Source organism: Miniopterus schreibersii, assembly GCF_964146895.1.
Source record: "Miniopterus schreibersii genome assembly, chromosome: 1".
Lineage (NCBI taxonomy): Eukaryota > Metazoa > Chordata > Mammalia > Chiroptera > Miniopteridae > Miniopterus > Miniopterus schreibersii.
The window spans coordinates 22,000,388-22,025,508 of record NC_138101.1 but is presented as its reverse complement, the minus strand read 5'-3'; the positions used below and the strand labels follow the sequence as shown (position 1 = coordinate 22,025,508).

General features: G+C 38.8%; 1 protein-coding gene and 1 pseudogene across 2 annotated transcripts in view; one reads left to right on the top strand and one right to left on the bottom strand.

Moving 5' to 3' along the window:
* The window catches only part of UBE2K (ubiquitin conjugating enzyme E2 K), a 54,455-nt gene extending 38,340 nt beyond the window's left edge, over positions 1–16,115 (bottom strand). Inside the window, exon 1 of the mRNA XM_081159879.1 lies at positions 15,613–16,115. Within this exon, the coding sequence (XP_081016005.1) occupies positions 15,613–15,675 (63 nt within the window). The 5' untranslated portion in view covers positions 15,676–16,115. The remainder of the gene's footprint in view (positions 1–15,612) is intronic.
* LOC308556449 (transcription factor BTF3-like) lies at positions 10,072–10,822 on the top strand (annotated as a pseudogene). The gene is made up of 2 exons: positions 10,072–10,507; positions 10,781–10,822. The product of its transcript is annotated as a transcription factor BTF3-like (transcript).
* Positions 16,116–25,121: the final 9,006 nt, after the last annotated feature.

Genomic DNA, 25,121 nt, shown 5'->3' with positions numbered 1-25,121 from the left:
CCCAACTGGGAATCTAATCATCAACCCTTTGGTGCATGGGAGGACGCGCAACTATGCCATGGGCAAAGCAAATATTCTTATCCTCCCGAACACCTCCAATGTGCTCCTCCCACTCCTTTTCATCCCAGAAATAAGCACGACCATCTATGTAGTTGCTAAAGACAAAACTAGGTGTTTTCCTAGCTTCTTCATTTTTCCTCTGTACCACCAGCAAGCTCTGGTGGCTCTCTCTACCTTTAAAACATTTCCCAAATACTTTTACTTCTCAGTTCCCTATTCAATCCTAAACCAAAGATACAATCATCTCTTCCCTGGCTACCAAGAAAGGCTCCCCAAATGATCTTTCTGAGTTCATTCCTGCTCCCCACCCCCCCAAACCCCCACCATACATGGCAAGTTGCCTAGCCAATTTCCTTTCTCCTTTTTTACTAATGAAACCCTGATCTTAACTGGGGAACAATGTGTTCAGCTAAAAAAACATTTCCTAGCCTCTCTTAAACCAAAAGGTTATGACGCAGACCTGGCTAAAAAATAAAAACAGGTCACTTAATGGGGCTTCTTAGAAAGCTCTTTAAAGGAAGTGAGCTCAGCTGCCATGTGCCTTACGCCTTTCCCTTTTTGAAATTCAGGTGTTGTCTGGACTGCTGAGAGCCATTTTGAGAGTTTAAGGACAAGGGTCAAACTCCTAAGAATGGTAAATTGAAAGTCAGAATAGTCTACTAACACTGTAATCCTCTTAACCAAGCAACAACTGGTTACTTTCCTCCACACTTTTGTTTAAACCACTGTTTCTTTTGTTAAACCCAGCCAAACTCAACCCCTAACTCTTAAATCCTTTTTCCTCACATCTTTGATTTCAATTCATTCTCCCCCACAGCAGCCAACGTGGTTTTTAAAAAGACACAAATTTTGCCCTTTGCTTTAAATCCTCAACTGGCTTCCAGTCACTTAAAATCCAAATTTCTTACTCTGTGCTTAAAAAATTTTACGTAATCTGGCTCCAGCTTTTATCTTCAACTTCATCTTGCACCATTTTCCTCCCTTACTCTAGCCACAATAAGCTCCTTTTGTTGATTAGCCTGACTGACATGGCTCAGCAGTTGAGCATGGACCTATGAATCAGGAGATTGTGGTTCAATTCCTGGTTAGGACACATGCCTGGGGTTTTGGGCTCGATCCCCAGTAGGGGGCTTGCAGGAGGCAGCTGATCAATGACTCTCTCATCATTGATGTTTCTCTCTCTCTCCCTCCCCCCTTCCTCTCTCTGAAATCAATAAATATATACTTAACATACAATTTAACAAAAGGAAGACAAACAATCCAATTAAAAACTGGCAGAGGACCTAAATAGACACTTCTCCAAAGAGAACACACAGATGGCTAAGGACATATGAAAAAATGCTCAACATCGCTAATCATCAGAGAGATGCAAATCAAAACCACAATGAGGTATCACTTCACACTCGTCAGAATGGCTACCATCAACAAATCAACAAACTACAAGTGCTGACAAGGGTGCGGAGAAAAGGGAACCCTAGTACATTGCTGGTGGGAATGCAGACTGGTGCAGCCACTAGGGAAAGCAATATGGAGTTTCCTCAAAAGATTTAAATTTGACCTGCCATTTGACCCAGTGATCCCACTTCTAGGAATATATCCTAAGAAACCCGAAACACCAATCACAAAGAATGTATGCGCCCCTATGTTCATAGCAGTGCAATTTACAACAGCTAAGATCTGGAAACAGCCCAGGTGCCCATCAGTAGATGAGTGGATAAAAAAAGCTGTGGCACATTTACACCATGGAATATTATGCAGCTGTAAAAAAGAAGGATCTTTTATCCTTTGGGACAGCATGGAGGGAACTAGCAAGTATTATGCTAAGTGAAATAAGCCGTCAGAGAAAGACAAGTACCACACGATCTCACTTATATGTGGAATATAATAAACAAAATAAACTGATGAACAAAATGGATCCAGAGACATAGAAGCATGGAATAGACTGAGGGATCTCAGAGGGAAGGTGGGGAGGGGGGACAGGGTGGGGAGAGATTAATCAAAGAACTTATATGTTTATAAGCATAACCTATGGACACAGACACTGGTCTGGGAAGGCCTGGGGGTAAGGTGGATGTGGGGTGGCAAGGATAAATGGTGGTAAAAAGGGGACATCTGTAATATTTTGTTTTTTCTTTTTTTTAAATTTTATTATTGTTTAAAATATTATAGATGTCCCTTTTTCTCCCCAATGACCCGTTCCACCCCGTTCCTTCCCCCTCCCCAGTCCCTCTCCCCACCATTGTCCATGTCCTTGGGTTGTGTATATATGCACATAAATTCTTTGGTTACTCTCTCCCCTCCACCCACCCGCCCTCCTCCATCCCTCTGACATTCATCAGTCTCATCTATGCTTCCATGTCATTGAATCTATTCTGTTCATCAGTTTATTAAGTTATTTAGGTTCCACATATAAGCGGGACATCTGTAATATTTTCAACAATAAAGGTAAAGGAACTTAAATAAATATATATTTTAAAATAATAAAAATAAAGAGCTTTTGGTACTGACAATATATAGATAGATGTGCCATGATGCCTTCCCCTGAGAAGCTCAGAGTCTAGTAGGGAAAAACAGCTTCAAATGACTAAAATACATTTGTTATTTTATGATTGCTTTTTCAAATTTTGTTTATAGATCTGATAAAATCTAGATCTCTAATTTTTTAAGCCCAAGCTCCCTTGGACACTGCAGCTCTTTTCCGTTTTTGCTTATACACAAATTACTCTTTCCAGCTAATTAAGCTGAAGAAGCCTGGGAATAAAGTTTGAAACAAAGGTTAATAAAGCTAAAAAAAAAAAAATAAAATAAAATAAAAAAATCACTTTTCTACTCAAAAATTGTGCAGATACTGGTTATATTGGTTTTTACCAGGGAATTGCACCTTTTTCTTTAAATCAGAAAGGAACGTTTAGTCCTAGCCGGGTAGTTTAGTTGGTTGGAGCATCTTCCCATACACCAAAATTATGGGTTTGATCCCTGGTAGGGCATGTAGGGGAGGCAACTGATCGATGTTTCTCTTTCACATTGATGTTTCTCTCCCCTTCCTCTCTCTCTCTCAAATCAATTAAAAAAAACATATCCTCGGATGAGGATTAAAAAAAAATCAAAAAAATCAACCAATGAATGCATAAGTGGAACAACAAAAATTGATGTTTCTCTCCCTCCCTTCCCCTCTCTCTAAAATAAACAAATAAACCGAAAGTTTAAAGCTAGTTGCCTGGCTGGCGTGGTTCAGTGGCTGAGCATCGACCTCTGATCCATGAGATCAAGGTTCAATTCCCGGTCAGGGCAGAGGTCCGGGTTTCAGGCTCAATCCCCAATAGGGGTGTGCAGGAGGCAGCTCATCAATGGCTCTCTCCTCACTGATGTTTCTATTTCTCTCTCTCCCTCTCCCTTCCTCTCTCAAAAAAACCCAACTTCTAAATATGTATATGTATGAAAATACACAGAAAAAAAAAGGAAAAAAATACCAGAATTAAGATATATCACTGAATATTTGAAATATTTCACAGACTAAACAAAAATATTTTAAAGGAAAGCATTATCCTTGGGGGTGGGATTACAGATAATTTTTACTTTAATATAGCTTACTGTATTTTCCAAAATTCAATAATGAGCAAACTTTTATTTTTATATTCACAGAAATTAGCTATTTATTTAAGAAGAAAAAGCAATCAAATGGCTCTACATTCTGAACTGTACAACAGTTATAAGCTTTCTATATGCGTAGTAGAGTTGATATCCTAATATATGACAAAGTTGACTCCCCAACTTATCCACCCAAGTGTCAGTTCAAGGGTTATTCCCAAGAACCTTCTCCCTTGAGGTTACGTTACCCCAGCCCCACAGTTCTCCTTACTTAAACTCAACAAACACACATATAATTAATTAGCTGTTCAACATCTCACTACCTTACCGAACCATAATTTACCCCACAATAGCATGGACCATGTCTATCTTATTAACACAGGTAGCATTCAATAAATCTTTGTTGAATAAAAAAAAAAAAGTAAAATTAAACTAAAGACTTAAACCACAGAGATACAGATGTCATCATATAGAGGTTGTGGTTATTCTCGTACTATTTTCCATATGAACAACTATAAACCCACTCCGCATTACCCTGTATAATACTAAATAGCCACTCTTGAGATCTTCAAAAGGGAAAACTACAAAATAAAGCGGGGGTGGGGGGGGAAGATTCCCTTTCCATCACCTTATTTCCCAGTTTTTGGGTTAGACATTATATCACCTCAATACAGGACCTGACTACATTATCAGTGCTTAAATTTAGAACAGAAACCCAACTTGACCTGGAGGCCACTTTTATTAACATAGTCAACTCTACTTCCTAGTCCCAAAGGTAGGATAAAAGGTACTACCTTTCATAGTGGTTGAGGATGAGCTCCCAGGAGCTTAAGTAAATCCTTAAACTCATTCAGAAAAACGAAGTGCCTTTGACTTACCAGGCAATGTGCTAAGCAATAAAGAATCAAAAATCAGTAAGACAGGTTTCTGCCCTCAATTACTCACATTCACAGTTCCTATGGGCAGATGCAGATAAAGCATCTAAGTAAACACCTAAGGATATAATCAAAGTATGACCAAGCCCACAGATATTAAAAAATGGCTGACATATATAACCATCTAAAATCTCACCCAAACACCCAATGACCTAGTAATACCTCTCAGATTTACACCCAAAATCTTGTACATGTGCACCAGCAAGAAACTTAATATAATTGAATAGACGGATGCATAAACTGCAGTGTTTTTTTTAACTAAAGGAACTACTACAGAATGATATAAGAAAAATGAAGCTCAAAATATTTTATCACTGCTGAGAAGCAATAGTATTAGACAACTCACAATTTAGTATCCCGGTCCCAAATAGGATGGGTCACATGAAATAAAAAAAAATGAAAAGTAAAGCACCCACGGTCACTGGAGAGAAAAGGCTACATATACTAGCCCTGCATTTATAATTACTAGGAAAATCCATAATCACACAAAGGCTGAAAAGAATTAACAAAATAACATAGGCCTGCCCTAAACTTATGCAAAGAGCACTTTCAGCAACAACTCCAAAAAAATTAGATACCTATCAAAAAAAATTTTTAGCGTACTTTAAATGTTACTAAGCGTCCTATATCCCAGGCACCATACAAGATGTGGAAGAGAAAAAGATGAATTAAGAATCCCCAAGGAGCGCTGGCTGGGTAGCTCAGTTGGTTAGAGTGTCATCCTGAAAGACCAAAGTTGTGGGTTTGATCCCCCACTAGGGCACAATCAAAAAGCAACCAATGAACGAATAAATAAGTGGAACCACAAATCGATGTTTCTTTCTCTTTCTGTTTCTGTCTCTCTCTCTCTCAATAAATTAAAAAAAAATTTTAAGAGCATAAAAGGAGGTAAGTCAACGTAAAAAAATCAAGCCACATGGAAGTAATCAAAATTATATACACAAAGAATTCCTACAAATCAGTAAGAAAAATACAAACCATCTAAATTTTTTAAAATGGCTAAGGAATGCAAATGCTAAATTTGGAAAGAAGACCAGCCGGTGTGGTTCAGTGGTTGAGCATCAACCCTTGAACCAAGAGGTTCCCAGTTCGATTCCCAGACAGGCCACATGCCTAGGTTGCAGGCTCAACTCCCAGTAGGGGGCATGCAGAAGGCAGCCAATCGATGTCTCTCTCATTGATGTTTCCATCTCTCTGTACTATTCCCTTCCTCTCCCTTCCTCATATGTTTTATGTTCAATAAAAACATATGAAAAAATTTGCAAAGGAAAGCCTAATGACCAATCAACACAAAAATATGCTTAATCTCTCTACTGGCTAGGAAAATGAAAGTAAAAATAAGCTAACACTCATAGCCATCAGAATGACAAAAATCTAAATCTTAGATTAAAACTCTTATGCACTGCTAAAGGGAGTATAAATTGATATAATCATTGAGAGACCAATGAAGCAATATCTAGTCATGCAGAAGATGAAAACACTCAGATGCGATTAATCAAAGAACTTACATGCATAAACATTGGACACAGACAATAGTTCAGTAGGCCATGGAGGGAGAGGTGGGGCAGGTGGCGGTTGTGGCATAGAGGGGGTCAATGGGAGAAAAAAAGGGGACATCTATAATACTGTCTTTAAAAAAAAAAGTATTGATTTCAGAGAGAGGAAGGGAATGGGAGAGAAGACAGAAATATCAATGATGAGAGTCATTGATTGGCTGCCCCCTGCACGCCCCCTACTGGGGATCGAGCCCAAAACCCAGACAAGATGCCCTGACTGAGAATCGAACCTTGATCTCCTGGATCACAAGTTGATGCTCAACCACTGAGCCATGCTGGCCGGGCCATCTATAATACTTTCAACAATAAAGATAAATTGTAAAAAACCCTCAGATGCTGCAATTCCACTTCCTAGAAATACTTACATGTGCCCAAGAAAACATTTATAATAATGTTCAAGCCTTTTTTTTTGGTTAATCCTCACCAAAAGCTGTTTATTCCATTGATTTTTAGACAGTGGCAGGGAGGGGGGAAAGGGAGGAGAAGGTGGGGAGGAGAGAGAAAAACATTGACATGAGACACATTGATTGGTTGCTTTCTCACACTTGCCCCAACTGGGGGTCAGGGATTGAACCTGCAACCCAGGCAACATGCCCTTGACCAGGAAATCAAACCAGAGACCCTTTGGTGCACCGGCCAAAGCTCTAACCACCGAGCAGCGCTGACCAGGACAAGGCATCTATTTTTTAATAACAGCTAAAAGTTGGAACTACATGCCATCTATAGAATAAAAAAGCTGTGACATAGAATACAATATAATTTAAATTGAAGAACTGAAGCAATATGTATTATCACAGGAAAAAAAAACTCAAAAAATACAATGCTGAGAATTATTGCAGATGTAGAATATTATAATCATCCACAAAAAACTTTAAAAAGTTTTTTTTAAAACACTAAAAAGTGTTTTTACACTCAAAAGTACTATGTTTATCAATAGTAAAAACAAAATACGAATAGGCAGGATATACGCCAACTTCAGCATAGTGGTTACTTCTAAGAAGGAAAGAGACTGGGACTGGGAAAAGTTACAAGATGAGCTTCATCTGTGTGGTATGTTTTATTGGGGGAAGGGAGCTTAATCCAGTTTGAATTAAGACAGTTAAATCTGTTACATCTGGCCCATGATATAAAGCTGTTCATATATTATTTTCTAAACTTCTAAGTGTAAAATATTTCATAATTTTAAAAACCATCTTTAAAAATACTGGGAAGCAAGTAGATATGATTGGAAACTATTCTTTCCACCATAATCAATAAATATTTTGGAATCAAAGACCTTATTTCAAAAACCTGTTCCACCAACAAGTTACTGGATACTGAGAAAGTTACTTAATTTATTCAGAGCTCCAACTTTCTAATCTGTAAAACAATGACAATTTCATAAGGCTGCCATATACATACAATGTTAGAGAGCAGGCATTCAACTATAGGTAGTTATTTCATTTTATTTTTATTATTATTTTTTTAAATATATCTTTATTGATTTCAGAGAGAGGAAAGGAGGGGGAGAGAGAGATAGAAACATCAATGATGAGAGAGTCACTGATCGGCTGCCTAGCCCCCAACCCGGGCATGTGCCCTGACCGGGAATCAAACCCCGGTCTCCTGGATCCTAGGTCGATGCTCAACTGCTGAGCCATGCCCAACTGGGCGCGTAGGTAGTTATTTTAAATTTGCAGTAAAAGCAAAGAATTAAAGGGAGGAAAAATGACACAAGTTTCAAATTAAGTCTGTTCACCTTTCCAGAATTATATAACACCATAAATGTCGGATGTGACTGCCACTTTCTAGTTGTCAATACCCAATTTTAAAATAGGAATTTTACAACGGATTCAAGATTACTTTACACACCATAGGATTAGAATCTTGATTCCTTGGTCCAGTTCTCATCGACCAGAGCCACATCAAGAAATCCAAGGGTGGGTGGAAATAGAAGAGGTTATAGTGGAGATAAATGGTAATAAAAATAAAAATAAATAAAAATTTAAAAAGAAATCCAAAATAATCCTGTAATGCTATATTATCCAAAAGACTTCCAAATAATTTACTTCTTCATCACTTAAATCACATTTTAACACATTTTCTCCAATTTATAATTGTCTTCTAAAGAAAGATTAACCAATACCTGGAGAACAAGGTCCACATTAATTCTTTTTTACTCTCCTTGGACACTAGCCTCACAGGCTGTTTGCACACAATGACAAAGAAGCACTAAAGCCCCACAAGTTAAGCCTTTCCTTGAGGCAAATTCACACAGAACTATCACTAAACCATTGAAGGAAACCTTTAAGCTATCACTAAACCATGGAAGGAGACCTTTATAATACAAGAACAACAATAAGCAGAATATGAAAGGATAGTTAATTTTGACATCTTAACAGATATCCATTTACTGAAAGTTTAATGTGTCCCAGGTATTGCTCTAAGCACTGTAAAGACTCTCTTAATCTTCCTACATTTTTACAGATAAGAAAACTGAGATAGTCAGTGCTGCAGATATTAAGTAGAAAAGCCAGGACTCAAAGCAAAGCTAATTCCAAAGCTCACAGTCTTAATCACTAAGCTAAATTTATTGTATTATGCTTAAGAAGGTAAATTCTCTCTTCCTTTGGGCAAATTTAAGTTCTCACACCCAGAGAGAAAAGCAAAATACACTTAAATTCAATATTCAATATTAAACTGTCACTTGCTGTACTTAAAAGTTTTATTGGCATTCAGCTTTTATATTATTTATGAAAAGGATAGTCCCATAAAGCAACCATTAGAATGACTGGAGTGGACTGGTATGAAAAAGCCTGGGTTCAAAATTAAGCAGATGTGTCAACAAATCAAATTCTCCAGGCCTCAGTTTCCTGATCTTAACAGACAAGGAGTTTGGCCTGGATCTAAGGTCTCTTTCAACTCTAATATTCAATGAATTTTAACACATTTTCTAAATACTATTAACATATTTTTGAACAAAGATATTAAACAGAAGCTTTTAAAATCTTTCAAAATTAAAACAATCACATGGTATGCATTCAGATCTATTCTTTTACTTAAACATACTCAAAGCTTACTGGTGCTACAGAAGTCAGGAAAATGACCGGGGGGGGGGGGGGGGGGTGTCCTATTGTGCCGGTAATATTTGTTTCTTTGAGTGATAGTCACATTTGATGTACATTTTTCTTTTATATGAAAAGGTGTTTTTGCCTCAAAGATAACAGTGGAAAAAACTTAGAAAGGTGCTCTAACTCTACAACTATGTTTGTGTACACTAAACCTGTACAACTTTTCTGTTCTAAATATGTAAATATGTTCCTTGCCTAATTTTGTCAATCATCTCTGCTCCCTGGTTCCAATTCAGATGCCTACAGAAGAGATCACTTACTTACAAATTACTGTAATTCCTGTAATTCCTTTGGGACTGTCTTCTGAAATTTGAGGTCAATTTCAACTTTCCTTTAAAACCTAGTTCAAGAACCTCCCCCCATATACAGACCCTCAGAACTCCCTATGTCCAATCAGGTAAGTCTTTTGGGGCTGTGGTCAATATGCTCAGTAACTGCTGATAACATTTACTGAGAAATAAGAATGTATATTCTTTACAGAAGGGTGACATACTAGGGAACCCCAGATGCAGCTAATCTATGATGGATGGATAGAGACTAGTCTTTATAATAGTAAAGTAAAACAAGAAATGCATCTCAAACAGTATTACTTGGACAGGCTTTGAATTTTTAATTTTTTACCCAATCTATAAGCTTCCGTTGTTCAACCTACACCCAGAATCCCAAAAGGCACACTATTTAATAAATAAGTTACTAAAAACAAAGAAATCTAGCTGCCGTCTTTGTGCTCCCGCATGTGTTTGCTTCTTCTCAGCTGGTCTGCCCAAGCCTCCCTGAGCACCAACTTTAGTCCCCTCTGCGGCCTGCTTCCTCTTCAACAAGATGAAAGAAACTATCATGAACCAAGAGAAACTTGTCAAACTTCAGGCATAAGTGTACATTGGTGGGAAAGGAACTGCTCATAGAAAGAAAGTGGTTCACAGAACAGGCACAACAGATGATAAAAAAACTTCAGTTCTCCTTAAAGAAGGGTAAACGGTATCTCTGGTATTGAAGAGGTAAGTATGTTCACAAGCCAAGGAACAGTGATCCACTTTAACAACCCTAAAGTTCAGGCATCTCTGGCAGCGAACACTTTCATCATGACAAGCCATGCTCAGACAAAGCAGCTGACAGAAATGCTACCCAGCATCTTAAACCAGCTTGGTGCAGGCAGTCTGACTAGTTTAAGAAGGCTGGCTGAAGCTCTGCCCAAACAATTTGTGGATGGAAAAGCACCCTTGCTACAGGAGAGGATGATGATGAAGTTCCAGATCTTGTGGAGAATTTTTTTTAATCCTCACCTGAGGAGTGGAAGGGATGGGGGAGGGGGAGAGAGAGAAGGGAGGGAGGGAGGGAGGGAGGGAGGGAGGGAGGGAAAAACATCGATGTGAGAGAGACATCAATTGGTTGCCTTCCACACACGCCCGCCGGATAGTGGGCAGGGATCAAACATGCCATTTGGATATGTGCCCCTGACCTGGAAATGAACCTGCAACCTTTTGGAGTACCAGATGATGCTCCAAACAACTGAGCCACCCAGCCAGGGCTTATGGAGAATTTTGATGAGGCTTCCAAAAATGAAGCAAACTGAACTGAGACAAACTTCTGAAGATAAAACTTGAAGAAGTTACTGAGAGTTGCTATTTTATATTATGACTGCTTTTTCAAATTTTGTTTATAGATCTGATAAAATCTAGATCTCTAATTTTTTTAAGCCCAAGCCCCCTTGGACACTGCAGCTCTTTTCAGTTTTTGCTTATACACAAATTACTCTTTGCAGCTAATTAAGCTGAAGAAGCCTGGGAATAAAGTTTGAAACAAAGGTTAATAAAGCTAAAAAAAAAACACACCAAAAAACCACTTTCTTCTCAAAAATTGTGCAGATACTGGTTACATTGGTTTTTACTAGGGAATTGCACCTTTTCCTTTAAATCAGAAAGGAAAGTTTAGTCCTAGCCGGATAGTTTAGTTGGTTGGAGCATCTTCCCATACACCAAAATTACGGGTTTGATCCCTGGTAGGAGCACGTAGGGGAGACAGCTGATCGATGTTTTTCTCCCTCCCTTCCTCTCTCTCTAAAATAAAACCGAAAGTTCAAAGCTAGTTGCCTGGCTGGCATGGCTAAGTGGTTGAGCACTGACCTATGATCCAGGAGATCGAGGTTCAATTCCCAGTCAGGGCACATGCCCAGGTTTCGGGCTCAATCCCCAGTAGGGGGAGTGCAGGAGGCAGCCAATCAATGACGCTCTCATCATGGATGTTTCTATCTTTACCTCTCCCTTCCTCTCTCTGAAATCAAGGAAGATATTAAAAAAAGAAAAAGCTAGTAGTAGCCACACAATATATAATTATTTGTACCTTTACTGTTAATTCATCTTTTAGATAAATTATACTACACAACTTATGTAGTTAATAGTCTTAAATGTTCTTCTGAAGAGTTCTGTCTACAGCAGTGAGGTCCTCAATATTTTGCAGTGTCTGAAGACATTTTTAATTGCTACGACTGGCAGAAGAGAAGGTAGGGAGGTGGGGGTGTGTGTGTGGCTGTGCTACTATCTAAAATAATCTAGATCAAATATATTAAATTACAATAGATACAGAAATCCATTTAAATGCTTAAGGAAAACTTATACAATATGTAGTAGTATTCATCAAACCCAATTTGTTAATGCCATAGAGTTAAATATTCCCTATGAGCATCCTAGAAAATGTTAACAAAGTGTAGCTACAATACAAAAAAACTTCAGGTACCATAAAGCACAAGAATAAGCAAGAGTATATACATTTATTTGAGGGCAAGCATATACACTTATTTGAGCTTCAAATTTTAAAATATTTTGCATACTGAAATGCAAGTCTTTGAGTTAATTACAGGTAACATTTATTTTAATGTTTAAACTAACAATTAGACTAGGCTGTGTGGAGCCCTAGCTGGTATGGCTCAGTGGTAGAGTGTCAGCCCATGCACTGAAGGGTCGGTCGCTGGTTCGATTTCCAATCAAGTGCACTTACTGGCCCACTCACGGCGAGTGCGGGAAGGCAACCAATCAATGTGTCTCTCTCACACTGATGTTTCTCTCTGCTCCCCCTTCCACTCTCTTAAAAAACAAAAACAGAAGGAAAAAAAAACCAATGGAAAAATATCCTTGGGTGAAGATTAAGAGCAACAACAAAAAAATTAGGTTGTGTTTAAATCGTTTAACTAGTAATACAAACCAGGATCAATTATTTTTCAATAACTAAATAAAAGCATGACTTTATCTTTGGCAAGTCTTAACAGCATGGTACAATATAATATAAACATAAGCAGACTTAGATCCAAACCCCAAAGCTATGTTTGCAGACAAATAATTTAACTTCTCTGAATCTCAATTTTTGCATCTAAGGAGTAGAAAATCTAACTCAAAGACCTGTTGAGAATTAGCAAAAATGTATAAACAAATGGTACTGAAAGCCACTCTACAAATGGTAAACAACAATTAGAGTAAATAATAACTTATTAACAGATTATAGTTTTATTATGTCCTCACAATCAACAGTTCACTTATGTAATTCAACTCACGGAATAACTACAGAATATACTTTAAAGCAATTTTCCATTCCTAGCAACTCTGAAACATTACTTAAAATTCTCTCAGATTTAAAAATTAGTATCTGACAGATCACGGATGACTTTCCAAACAGTCTCAAGGAAAAATGGCCTAGATGGTGCCTTATTATTATTTTTATTTTGAATAAATAACATGATAACATGACATGTTCACAAAAGAAAAGGGATCTTTTGATGCCTGTTGCCCCAGACACCCAATTACCGTACACAGAAGTAATCAATCTTATAAATTTCTCATTAATCCTTTCACCTATAAAAATACACATTTCCCCCACTTCTGATACAAATGGTGGCCTCCTCCACACATTCTGCACCTTGCCTTTCACATTTGCTTTATCTTGGAGATTATATTATTTTTAATTAACAACACACTTCAAGTGGGGCCACTTGTAACTTCTTATGGCCAGAATGCAGCAAACATTAGCAGTCTTTATATAAAGGCATTTAAAAGGTCAAAACAAAATCCTTAAATCAACCCAGTATTCTTAGCAATATAAGCATATGAAACTTAAACTTTGGTAAACTGGACATTCACATAAGTGACATAACAAAAAACTTGATTGGCTGACCAAACACTCAAGATACTGCATTTACACACTTAAAAGGAAAACACATGGGCTGTACTACAAGTCCTTCAATGAGTTGAAAATAATTCACTTATAGAACTGGCCCTATTAAAATGCAGATGAAATAAAATATTAGTACAAATAAAGCTATTAGTTATATTCCAAAATTAAGTTATCTGACTCTAAGAATATCATGGTGAAAAGTGGAGAGCCCCAACTTACCACTTTTACGTAACAAAATATAAAGCATTAGAAGTTTTATATTAAGTTTTGGGCTTGTACAACCTTAATGAAGAAATGTTTGGGGCTGTTGGCAAAAATATTAGCTGCAATGTTTCATTACGAATATATATGGTCAACTATCCTGGAATATATTTTCTTATTAAGTAAAAAGTAAAGTCATTGTTTCACTTCATATCAGTACAGACATTTTTGACTATTTCTGCACTGTACCACAAAAATACAAAGTCATCCTTCCATTCAGAATTTTGGCACTTAAACGGAGAGGTTAGAGTTCATACACATGCTCTGTAAAACTGATTATTACTATATACTGCTACATTCAATAAATCTACTTGTATTTGTCATTTTAAAATAATTTTAAACTATTTTCTCCATGTCTAATTGGAAAGATACATAACCACCCACTACAGACTGGCACAAATAAAGCTCAAGTGCTATCAGATATACAGGGGTGGGCAAAAAGTAGTTTACAGTTACTCATATGGAAAAAGACATGCAGGTTATGATTATTACAACAGCTTTCTTAACTCAAAAGAATGTCACAATGGCATAGTAAACCTATATTATTTTGCCCAACCCTGTATTTCAATTACTCATCACATACTTAAAATGCTGAATTTTACAAATCATTGATATTATAAAAGTACCAACATAAGAGAAAAATACAAACAGCAACAATACACTCAACAATGGTTGGTATGTGACATCTTGAAAATAACCACCATTCCAGTATTGTTTTTTAATCTTTCTTTGTTAAACGGATGAAAAACAACCTGGCATTCTTGATTTGGGTATGAAAAATTGTACTGATACTTGCATGGTCTTGAGTCAAATTACTAGAATATTTTCAGTATCTATTAAATAAATGTGACCAACACTAGAGTATCTAAATTCTGCGGGACTCAAGAGCAGCTTGAGACAAAAAAATTTTTTTTAAATCAATTCAGGTATGTTATGATACACCTATTCACTTAAAAAGGAAATAGTTGTTAATCGGGTGAAATCCCATGTTTTTAATAGGGTTGTTTTTCAAAAGCAAGGATCAACTATGAGGGACACATCATAATGAAGTTTCATGGCACAACACAGTCATAGTGGCATTGTCTTAAGAAAGGCTCTCTGATCTGTAACTTCTGTAACTTGTAAGTAATGTTCTGAAATAAGCTTCTCATACTCTCCATTATTTTTTCCTAGCTAAAAATATTTAAATGCCTTTAATACACCAAACAACTCGCCTTTACCCAGTTAAAAGCTTTAGGTGTCAACAGAAAAGGGGCGTAGGACTTGGGGGTAAATGAAAATGAGATAATGGTCTAGTATGGAATTAATATTCTATCTCAGATGAAAATTCCCTTATCCCCCCCTCCCCATACGATAGTATCCCATTATGTCCCTCCTTCTCTCCCAACACGCAACTTAGAGGGAGTAACTCTGAACGTCCTTCTTCTTTCATCAATACCTCAGAACTCTGATAGCGCCTTCCCTACGGAAAGGACAGTGGAGGCCACAGGCTATAACCCAGAATACCCTTAAAAGTGTGGGCCTTTGAGCACCGCGGCTCCCCGGATCCAGTTACCTTTCCCCTTCCCCCAACCCACTTCCCGGGTTTTCTCAGGCTCGGCCTGCTCCCTCTTCACCCTACAGCCACACTTCTAGCTGCTGCCATTGCCTCGGGGCTCTCTCTAGAGCTCACACCTCGCCGACAAGTACCCCCTTCTGCATCTGCCCCGCAAACCGTGTTCCTCTCCACACCACCCGCTCGCGAGACCGTCCATCCCAGGGCCCAGGGAAGGGAGGGGAAGGCGGCGGAAGGGGGGGGGGGAGACTGCTGGTTCCCCACGGGCAGAAGGGCGGCCCGCGAGAAGGGCCAGCCGGGGGTTACCCGGGATATTGGGAGTCGCCGCTAGCAGGGCCCTCCCGCCCAGGGCGGAGGTGGGGGATATCCCGGAGTTCATTTCTGACCTCCTCGCTCTTCAGCACCTCCTTGAACTCCCGCTTGATTCGCTGCACCGCGATGTTGGCCATGTCTCCGCCCGCAGCTGATTCGTACCCGCCTCCTCCGCCACCGCTACGACCACCGCCACCGCCGCCACCTCCTCCTCCACTGCCTCCTCCCTCGGCGATTCACACCCGAGCACACGAACACTGCCACTGCCACCCCGGCCGCCGCGCTCTCTTCAGTATGGAATCACCTCCGCGCCCGGCCACCAAAATGGCGCCGCGTCCGCGCATGCGCACGACGCTGACCTGACCGGGCGGCGCAGCCGCTCCCGTTGTAGCGCCGTACGGCTGAGCCGCGAGCCTCGCGCCGCGCGCTGTGCGGCGCGTCTCCGGAGCCGCGGCCGCGTGGCTCCGCCCTGCGGGCGTCTGGGGCCTGGAGGGCGCGGCTTCCCCGCTGGCGAGTCCTTCGTGGGCCTCCTGAGCCGTCTCCCGCTCCTCCTCCCCTCTTCGAACCACTGTGGTATGGTCGGGGCTTCCAGCCTCTATCCGCTGACGAAAGGGCTGGAGTCCGACCTGACGGGTTCACACGGCCCCACACGGAGCGGAGCACCGCCCTGACTCAGCCAGACCCAGAACCCACGGGCTCGATGTGCCTGGCAGTGTTTAGTGGATGAAAAACGCTGCCCCAGAACTCAGTCCAGCCCATTTTTTTGCTGGTATAGGCCCAGAAAATCCACCGCGGTCCGTTTTTGTTCTGAAGCCATTACAGTGCCACTATTATTACCGTCGTGCCAGGTACTACAAATCATTGAATTAGGTACGGTCAGTGTTGGGTCCCGTCAGGTGTATTTGAGACGGGAACGCTGTGGGGATGCCTGTGGTGGTTTAGAAGGCGGATGTTGATCTTTCACCTGCTTAGATAATAGCGAGCTGTGGAACTAAAACCGTAGTTTTTAAACGTCAGTGTACATTGGAATCCATTCAGACCTTGTTTGTTTAAAAGAAAAAAAAGGATTGCTGGGCCCCATCCCTGGAGTGAGGGATGGGCCTAATAATTTGCATTTGTGACAAGTCCCCAGATGCTGCTCCTCCTGCTGTTGGTTCAGGGACCATAGGATGAGAACCATTGAACTAAGGAGTGTAAAAGTGAAAAGTGGAGAAATAGATGCTTCTTGGGTGAGAAGGGCAGCTTTAATTCCGTAAGTCTAGGGTCTACAACAGTATCTGGTGCTAGTAGGCACTCAATAAATATTGAATAAATAAATGAGTAAAGATAAGAGTAAAATGTTTTAACAAGTAAGCTTGAGAGGCAATGCGAAAGTGGTTGTTAGGATTTACAGTAAGTACTGTTGCTGAGAGGTACTTTGAATAGAACATTTGGAATAAGCAAACGTTATTTAGAGGTTTATATTTCATTACACTTCTTTCACCCAGCCAATCAGTCAAGTATCCTATTAGAAAAATATCACAAATACACTCTTATCAAAAATTACTAAGATTGTGGCAGCAAAAAAGAGCTACAGGGAGTCATTCATTCAGTGGAGGCACATGGCAAAAATGTTTCTTGAACTCCTGCCACAGGAACTTAGAAGAGATTTTTGATTCCAGCTCTCAATGCCAGCAGTCTTGGCCAACCTTGGTTTCCTCATCTGCAAAATAAGAAAGCTGGATTAGATGATCTCTTTCAAGTTTTAAGAGTTCAGAATTCTAAATCATCATCTGGAAACCTTTCCCTAAATGGGCTAAAATAGAAACCCTTCCAGCAGAGCCCCCTAGTGGTACTAAGAGGAACTAACTATATATGTGGGTCTTGGTACAATAAATTATTGGTATAATGTAAATCATGCATTGTTATGTGTATTTGTGCCAGTACAATAAGAATAATTATTTTGAAGTGTGCAAAAAATTTTTGACTATTTTACATTTATCACCTTCATTCAGTCCCCCATCTTAATCTTGGAACTTCAAAGAAATTTGTGCATATATGCATAACCCGTGGACACAGACAAATAGTGTGGTGAAGGCCTGGGGCGGGGAGTGGGTGTGGGGTGGAAGGGGTTATTGGGGGAAAAAGGGGACATTTGTAATATTTTTAACAATAAAAAAAAATTGCAACCCTCAAATCACATGGGGACTGGTTAGAAGGGTATTGTAATTTCTTTGAGGGAAAGGGATTTGGTAATTTTTAAATGCGCGTAATTATTGGCCTTAAAATTCCACTTCCAAGTAGTCATTCTACAGAGAATGAGGCAACCTTCAAAATACATTTCAAGGGGGGAAAAAGCACTATACTAAATGTAATATGGTATCCTGAATTAGACCCCAGAACTGAAAGGACGTAACTAGTGAAATCTGAATATGTTCTGTAATTTAGTTAATAATACTGTAGCAATGTTAATTTCTTAGTTTTGACATGGTACTATGGTTATTTAAGATGTTGAAATCAGTAGAAGCAAGTAAAGAGCATACAAGAATCTCTGAAACATTTCTGTAAATCTAAAATTTTCCAAAAGAAAAAGTTTACTTTTAAAAAAGCATGATGCAGTCAATACTGTATATAGTATACCACCATATGTGTGAAGGAAGAAAGGAATATGCTTGTGTATATGTTTGTAAATCCATAAAATATCACTGGAAAAATACATAAGAAACTGACAACAGTGGTTCTCTCTGAGAAAGCAACTTAAGTTGCCTTAGGGAAGGCAAACTGGGAGATATTCTGTTGTATATTTTACTTATTCTAGACTAAATTTTTAAAAATGAGTTTCCAGCCCTGGCTGGTGTGGCTCAGTTGGTTGGGCAGTGCCCCATGCACCAGGAGGTTGCTGGTTTGATTCCCTGTCAAGGGCACATGCCTGGGTTTCCAGCTCAGTCCCCAGTAGGGGGCATGCAGGAGGCAGCCGATGGATGTTGTATTCTCCTATCAATGTTTGTTTCTCTCTCTCCCTCTCCCTTTCTCTCTCTAGCCGATGGATGTTGCATTCTCCTATCAATGTTTCTTTCTCTCTCTCCCTCTCCCTTTCTCTCTCTAAAAATCAGTAAACTATTCCTTTTAAAAAAGTTTCCAGTAATGTAAATTATAAGCTTTCCACTGTTATGATATATTTCTAATTAATTAGTTTATTAAGTAATTAATTCAACAACTATTTATTGAGTGCCGACAATGTGCCAGGCATGATCTAGGCCCCGAAAGTATATCAGTGAACGAGAGACAAAAAAAAACAAACAAAAACAAACAAACCTGGAATTGTAGGATTTACACTCTAGCAGGGATGGGGAGAATTAATTTCAAAGTATAGTCTGCAGACACCTGGTTGTCCCTGAGATGTTTTCAGGAGGTCAGTCAGCAATTCCAAAACTAATAATAAAACTAAGATATTATTTGCCTCTTTACTGTGTTAACATTTGTACTGCTGATGCAAAAGCAATAGTGGGGAAAACAATTACTGTAGTAGTAACAATTTTATTAATGCTACATAGTCACTGTTTAAAAATGCCAATTTTATTTTAGAACGTTTTTGGTGAAGCAGTAGAAATTACTAATTTTTATTAAATTTCAACTCTTGAGTACATGTCTTCTTAATATTCTGTGTGATACATGGGGAGGATGCATAAATCACTTCTGCTGTACACCAAAATATATGGTAAAGCACTTGTGCAGTTGGTGGAGTTATAAGCTGAGCTAGCCACTTTTTTCATGTATCACCATTTTTACTTGAAATGATAAGAGTTGGGTATTTGGCAGGCATTTTATCAAAAAAGAATATATGAAGCTTTCACTTCAAAGGAAACAACTGGAAGAATTTGTTGCCAATGATAAAACTCAAACTTTCAACTGAAAATTAGAGTTTTAGAAAGCATATCTGCCACTGTGACTTGACAGCTTCCCAATACACTTAAAGACATTTCTGGTTAAATTGGTTGTGATATTAACAAATGTGCTTGCTTGAAATTGTACAGTGAAATGTGTTAAAATTTGAAAGATCTGCATAAATCAGTAAACCAGTATTTTCCAAATGAGCAATGCATGATGTTAGAGAATCATGCATGGATAAAACATCCATTCAAGGTTTAAGAGAGACCAATGGAACCTAGTCAGTTTTGCTCAGTGGTTAGAGCACTGGCTCATGGACTGAAGGGTCCCGGGTTCGATTTTGTCCAAGGGCATATAACTTGGTTGTAGGCTCTATCCCTGGCCCCTGTCAGGGTGCATGCGGGAGGCAACCAATTGGTGTGTCTTTCTCACATCGGCGATTCTTTCTCCCCCCCCCCACTCTCTCTGAAAAGCAATGGAAAAAATATCCTCAGGTGAGGCTTTAAAAGGAAAAAAAGAAAGAGACCAATGGATTTTAATGTAACAGAGTACAAAAAGTTCATTGATAACATTTCAGATTCCACATTGCAACTAACCTTTAAGAAACTACAATTTGTATGGATTGTAGTATTGAAGAATATCCACAATTATCTGAAAAAGTTATTAAAATATTTCTTCCCAGCCCTGGCTAGTGTGGCTCAGTTGGTTGGAACATCATCCTGTACACCAAAAGGTTGCAGATTCGATTTCCAGTCAGTGCATATACCTAGGTTGAGGGTTTGATCCCTAGTAGGTCGGGGCTTGAGGGAGGCAACCGATTGATGTTTCTCACATTGATGTTTCTCTTTCTCCCTCTCTCTAAAAAATCAATAAAATAAATTTTAGAATAAATAAATAAATAAAATGTTCCTTCCCTTTCCAACTATGTATCTGCATGAGGCTGGATTTTCTTCCTATACTTCAACCAAAACAACATATGCAACATATTGAATGCCAAAGCATAGGTGAAGATCCAACTGTGTTCTATAAATATAGTTATTTTTCACTATTTATGTAAACATGTAGTGGATTTGTTATAGTTATTTATTAATAAATGTTTCAATAATGTCTCAGTTTTAATTTCTTTTTTTTTATTCTCACCCAAGGATAAGGATATGTTTATTGATTTCAGAGAGAGGAAGGGGAGAGAGAGAGAGAAACCAATCAGATGCCTCCCGCATGCGGCTGGACAGGGGATCAAACCCAAAACCTTTTGGTGTATGGGAGGACGCTCCAACCAACTAAGCCACCCAGCCAAGGCTCTCACTTTAAATTTCTAACACAATGTTGTTTGACCCACATAAACATGCTCTTTGGAATTCTCAATATTTTTGAAGAGTGTATAGGAGTCCTGAGTACATTTAAGTATACTGTACTGTTTTGTTTTTTAATATATCTTTATTGACTTCAGAGAGAGGAAGGGAGAGGGGGAGAGAGAGAGAAACATCAATGATGAGTCATTGATCGGCTGCCTCCTGCATGCCCCCTGCTGGAGATCGAGCCCACAACTCAGGCGTGTGCCCTGACCCGGAATGGAACCTTTTTCTCCTGGATCATAGGTCGATGCTCATCTGCTGAGCCACACCAGCCAAGCTATACTGTACTCTTTAAACATGAGGCTTAAATCAAAAAGTCACACACTTTTCAGAATATATAATTTACATAAAAATTATTTTTGTAAAGGTTGTAAAATTGGTTTTAGATTGATGGAGGTAACTTAATCTGGTAACTTTTCCTGTTGTCCCTAAGAGAACAATGTGTTTTGATGTGTTGATTCACATAAAAAGAAATATAGCAAAGCATAATAGTGCTTTGCTGACCCCTGATATAATCTCCAATGTTGGAAATGTGAAAGTCTTCCCTTTTTTGTAGCTCCTGCTAGTTACTATTACTGCTTTTCAGATTCAAATTCTCTTTTCTTCTAAATGCAGAGCAATATTTTTTTCTATAGCCCTTTCCTGACCTTGTGTTTCACCAGCTTCTAGAAACTTTTTCCCTTTCTGTCTCTCACCACTGCCTATTCTACTCAAGCCTTTCACTTAACACTTTTTGAAACATCCAGTCATAACTCTGAGATCATTTTGCTTTTCCCCTGCTTTCACTGAGTTTTGCTTTTTTCATCTTGTTAACTCCTTTCCCCTACCTGCCCAAGCTGGGCTAAGAAGCTCTAGCAGCAAGAGTGGAAAGCAGCATTTAGATCCACAGTGGAACTTCTAAACTTAGCTTCAGGCCAGTGGGCACCACAGTATTGATTGTAACGCACACTGTATCATTCCAAATTTGGAGAATAAATCAGAACTCTTACCATTGTGGCTTTCAGAATATCTGCAGCATGGAGTGGAGAGCTGGTTTTAAGAGCACAGAATATGTTTTCTTGTCTTGAGTTACTATTTCAGATCCTGTCAGGGACAGAGTTTCTTTAGGTGCAAGCTTTTTTAGGAAAGGTCCTCATAATTCCACACTGTCCAAGGAATATGCAACTTAGTCATAGTGGTTGCTAACTTTAGAGAGCACAGAGGGAATACTTCTACATATGCTTCCCTAAGCCTCTGGGAAGAGGGATTCAAAGCTGAATTTTTAACCCTGGAAAGGAGCCATTTCCTAGGATGGTAAGGTTGACTGCTCAGCTCTAGAGAGGTGAAAGTGGATGTGATTCTCTATTCCAGGGACCATCAAGAAAGAGAAAGATAACCTGGCAGACGTGGCTTAACAGTTGAGCATTGACCTATGATCCAGGAGATCCCGGTTTGATTCACAGTCAGGGTATGTGGTTGGTTTTCAGGCTCTATCCCCAGTAGGGGGCATGCAAGAGGCAGCCCATCAATGACTCATCATTGATTTTCTATCTTTCTCTCTCCTTCTCCCTTTCTCTCTTTGAAATCAATAAAGATTTTTAAAAAAAGAAAAAAAAGAAAGGGAAATATATTTATCTACTATTCATAGGACAATACCTGCTATGGCCATTCTCAGTTGGCCCTTTAGAGTTTCGTCTTCATTCTAGGGGGGTAAGTTTAACACTGAGCTTCTCTGAGTAATCCTGATGCAGAGGCTGCAAAACAGTAGAAACAAGAGTGAGCCTTCCTCTGCATAAGAGAGCTGTAATGAAAAGCGTAATCCAAAGTAGCAGGAGACATACCATATAAACATCTCAGCAAAAGCGCTGTGCTGAGAATTTGATGCAACTACATTTTATACTTCTTATGATTTTGATGTATTAACAATATTATAAGTTCTTTTTAACCTATTAGAATAATATTTTATTAAGTTAGCATTAGGAAGGCAGTTAGTTTTCAAGAAAAATAGTTTGAATAGCATTTGGTATTATTCCACGACTTTGTATATTTGATTAAGGAAGGTACATTCTCATATTTCCCATCCAAGAAGTGCAGGAAGGCACTTAGATAACACAACAATTAAAGCTTCAAGTATGTCTATCCTAGTTGCAGACTAAGCACGTTTACTGCTAAATAGAATTATTTTTTACAAACAACAATACCTTATTCTCTACACTAGAATCTTAGATTTTTAGATTCCTATCATTATATAAAACTAGGTACCAAGGCTTTTCACATAGGGTCTCACTAGGTTTCCTTGTAACACCTCATCTCAAGCTTTTTATTTATCATTTTAATTGTAAAAGAAACATAACACAAAACTTATCATTTTAACTATTTTTAAGTGTACAGTTCAATGAACCTTAAGTTCATTCACATTGGTGTATAACCATCAACACCACCCATTTCTGGAACTTTTTAATCATCCCAAACTGAAACTGTATACCAACTAAACAATAACTCCCCATTCTTCCCTCCTCTCATTCTCTGTTATCCACTATTTTTTTTTACTATTTTTATTTATTTTAAATTTTATTTTATATTTTATTTTATTATTTTTATTTTATTTTATTATTTTATTTCAACCAAGAAAGTAAGGATTTATTAAGGATGTGGCGCCATGCCCAGAGTCACAAGTAGCTCATGCTCAAATACCTGACACCCCAATGGCTTCCAGGGGATAGATTATATAGAGGGAAAAATCATTAACCATGATGACTAATAGCGTTAGGATCTTGGTCTCTACTGATTGGTTGGTGCTAGGTTAGGGGAAAATTGATCATTGCTTTTGGTCCTGATGTCAGCCATGGAGTTGTTCTGTCCGTTTTGCAAGGATTTGTTCTGTGGGATTATTTCACTTTCCTGGGCCTGGAGCTAAAACACAACCGAGGCCAAGATATTATGTTTAGTTTGATTGAAAACTCTGTCTCAATAGCTAATAGACCTAGGACCTGTTGTTAAGACCACTGGATGAAGACCAGAACCTCACTGTCCTGAGGGCTTAATGATTAAGCAAGGGAGAATGGTATACACTATTTTACTTTCTGTCTCTATGAATTCTACTATTCTAGGTACCTCATATAAGTGGAGTCATACAATATTTGTCCTCTAGTATGTGTCAGAGTTTTCATTTTTTTATTGAATTTATTGGGGTGACTGGTTAATTAGAACCATAACAGTTTCAAGTGTACAGCTCTATAACACTTCATCTGCATACTGCATTGTGCACTCACCACTCAAAGTCAAGTCTCTTTCTGCCACCATTTATCCCCTTTTTGCCCTCTTCCAAACCCCATCTGCCCCCCCATCCCTCTGGCAATCACCATGCTGTAGTCTGTGTCTGTTTTTTTCTCTTTTTTTTCTTAATTCCTTCACCTTTTTCATACAGCCCTCTGACCCCCCTCTCCTCTGACAGCTGTCAGTCTGTTCTCTATCTATGAGTCTATTTCTCTTTTTTTTGTTAGTTTATTTTGTTCATTAGATTCCACATATAAAATGATCATATGGTATACTTGTCTTTCTTTGACTGGCTTATTTCACTTAGCCTAATACTCTCCAGTTTCATCCATGCTGTCGCAAAAGGTAAGATTTCCTTTTTTTAAAACAAACAAACAAACATATATATATCTTTATTGATTTCAGAGAGGGAGAGAGAGAGAGAAACATCAATGATGAGAGTCGTCATTGATCGGCTGCCTCCTGTACTCCCTTAACCGGGGATCGAGCCTGCAACCCAGGCACGTGCCCTGACCGGGAGTTGAACCATGATCTCCTGGATCATATGTTGATGCTCAACTGCTGAGCCCTGCCTGGCCAGGCAAGATTTCCTTCTTTTTATGGCCAACTAGTATTCCATTATGTAAATGTACCACAGCTTTTTTTGTTCTTGTTGACAGTTTGTCCACTCAAGCAGTCCACTTGGGCTGCTTCCAAATCTTGGCTATTGTAAATAATGCTGCAATGAACATAGGGGTGCATATATTCTTTCAAATTAGTGTTTTGGGTTTCTTCAGATATATTCCTAGAAGTGGAATTGCTGGGTCATAAGACAGTTCCAATTTTAATTTTTGTGTGGAAACTCCATATTGTTTTCCACAGTGGCTGCACTAGTCAGCATTCTCGCCAACTGCAAGAAGGTTCCCTTTTCTCCACATCCTTGCCAATACTTGTTTGTTGATTTATTGATGATAGGCATTCTGACAAGTATGAGGTGATATCTCATTGTGGTTTTAATTTGCATTTCTCTAATGATTACTGACTTTGAACATCTTTTCATATGTCTATTGGCCATCTGTTTGTCCTTTTGGAGAAGTGTCTATTCAGGTCCTTTGCCCATTGTCTAA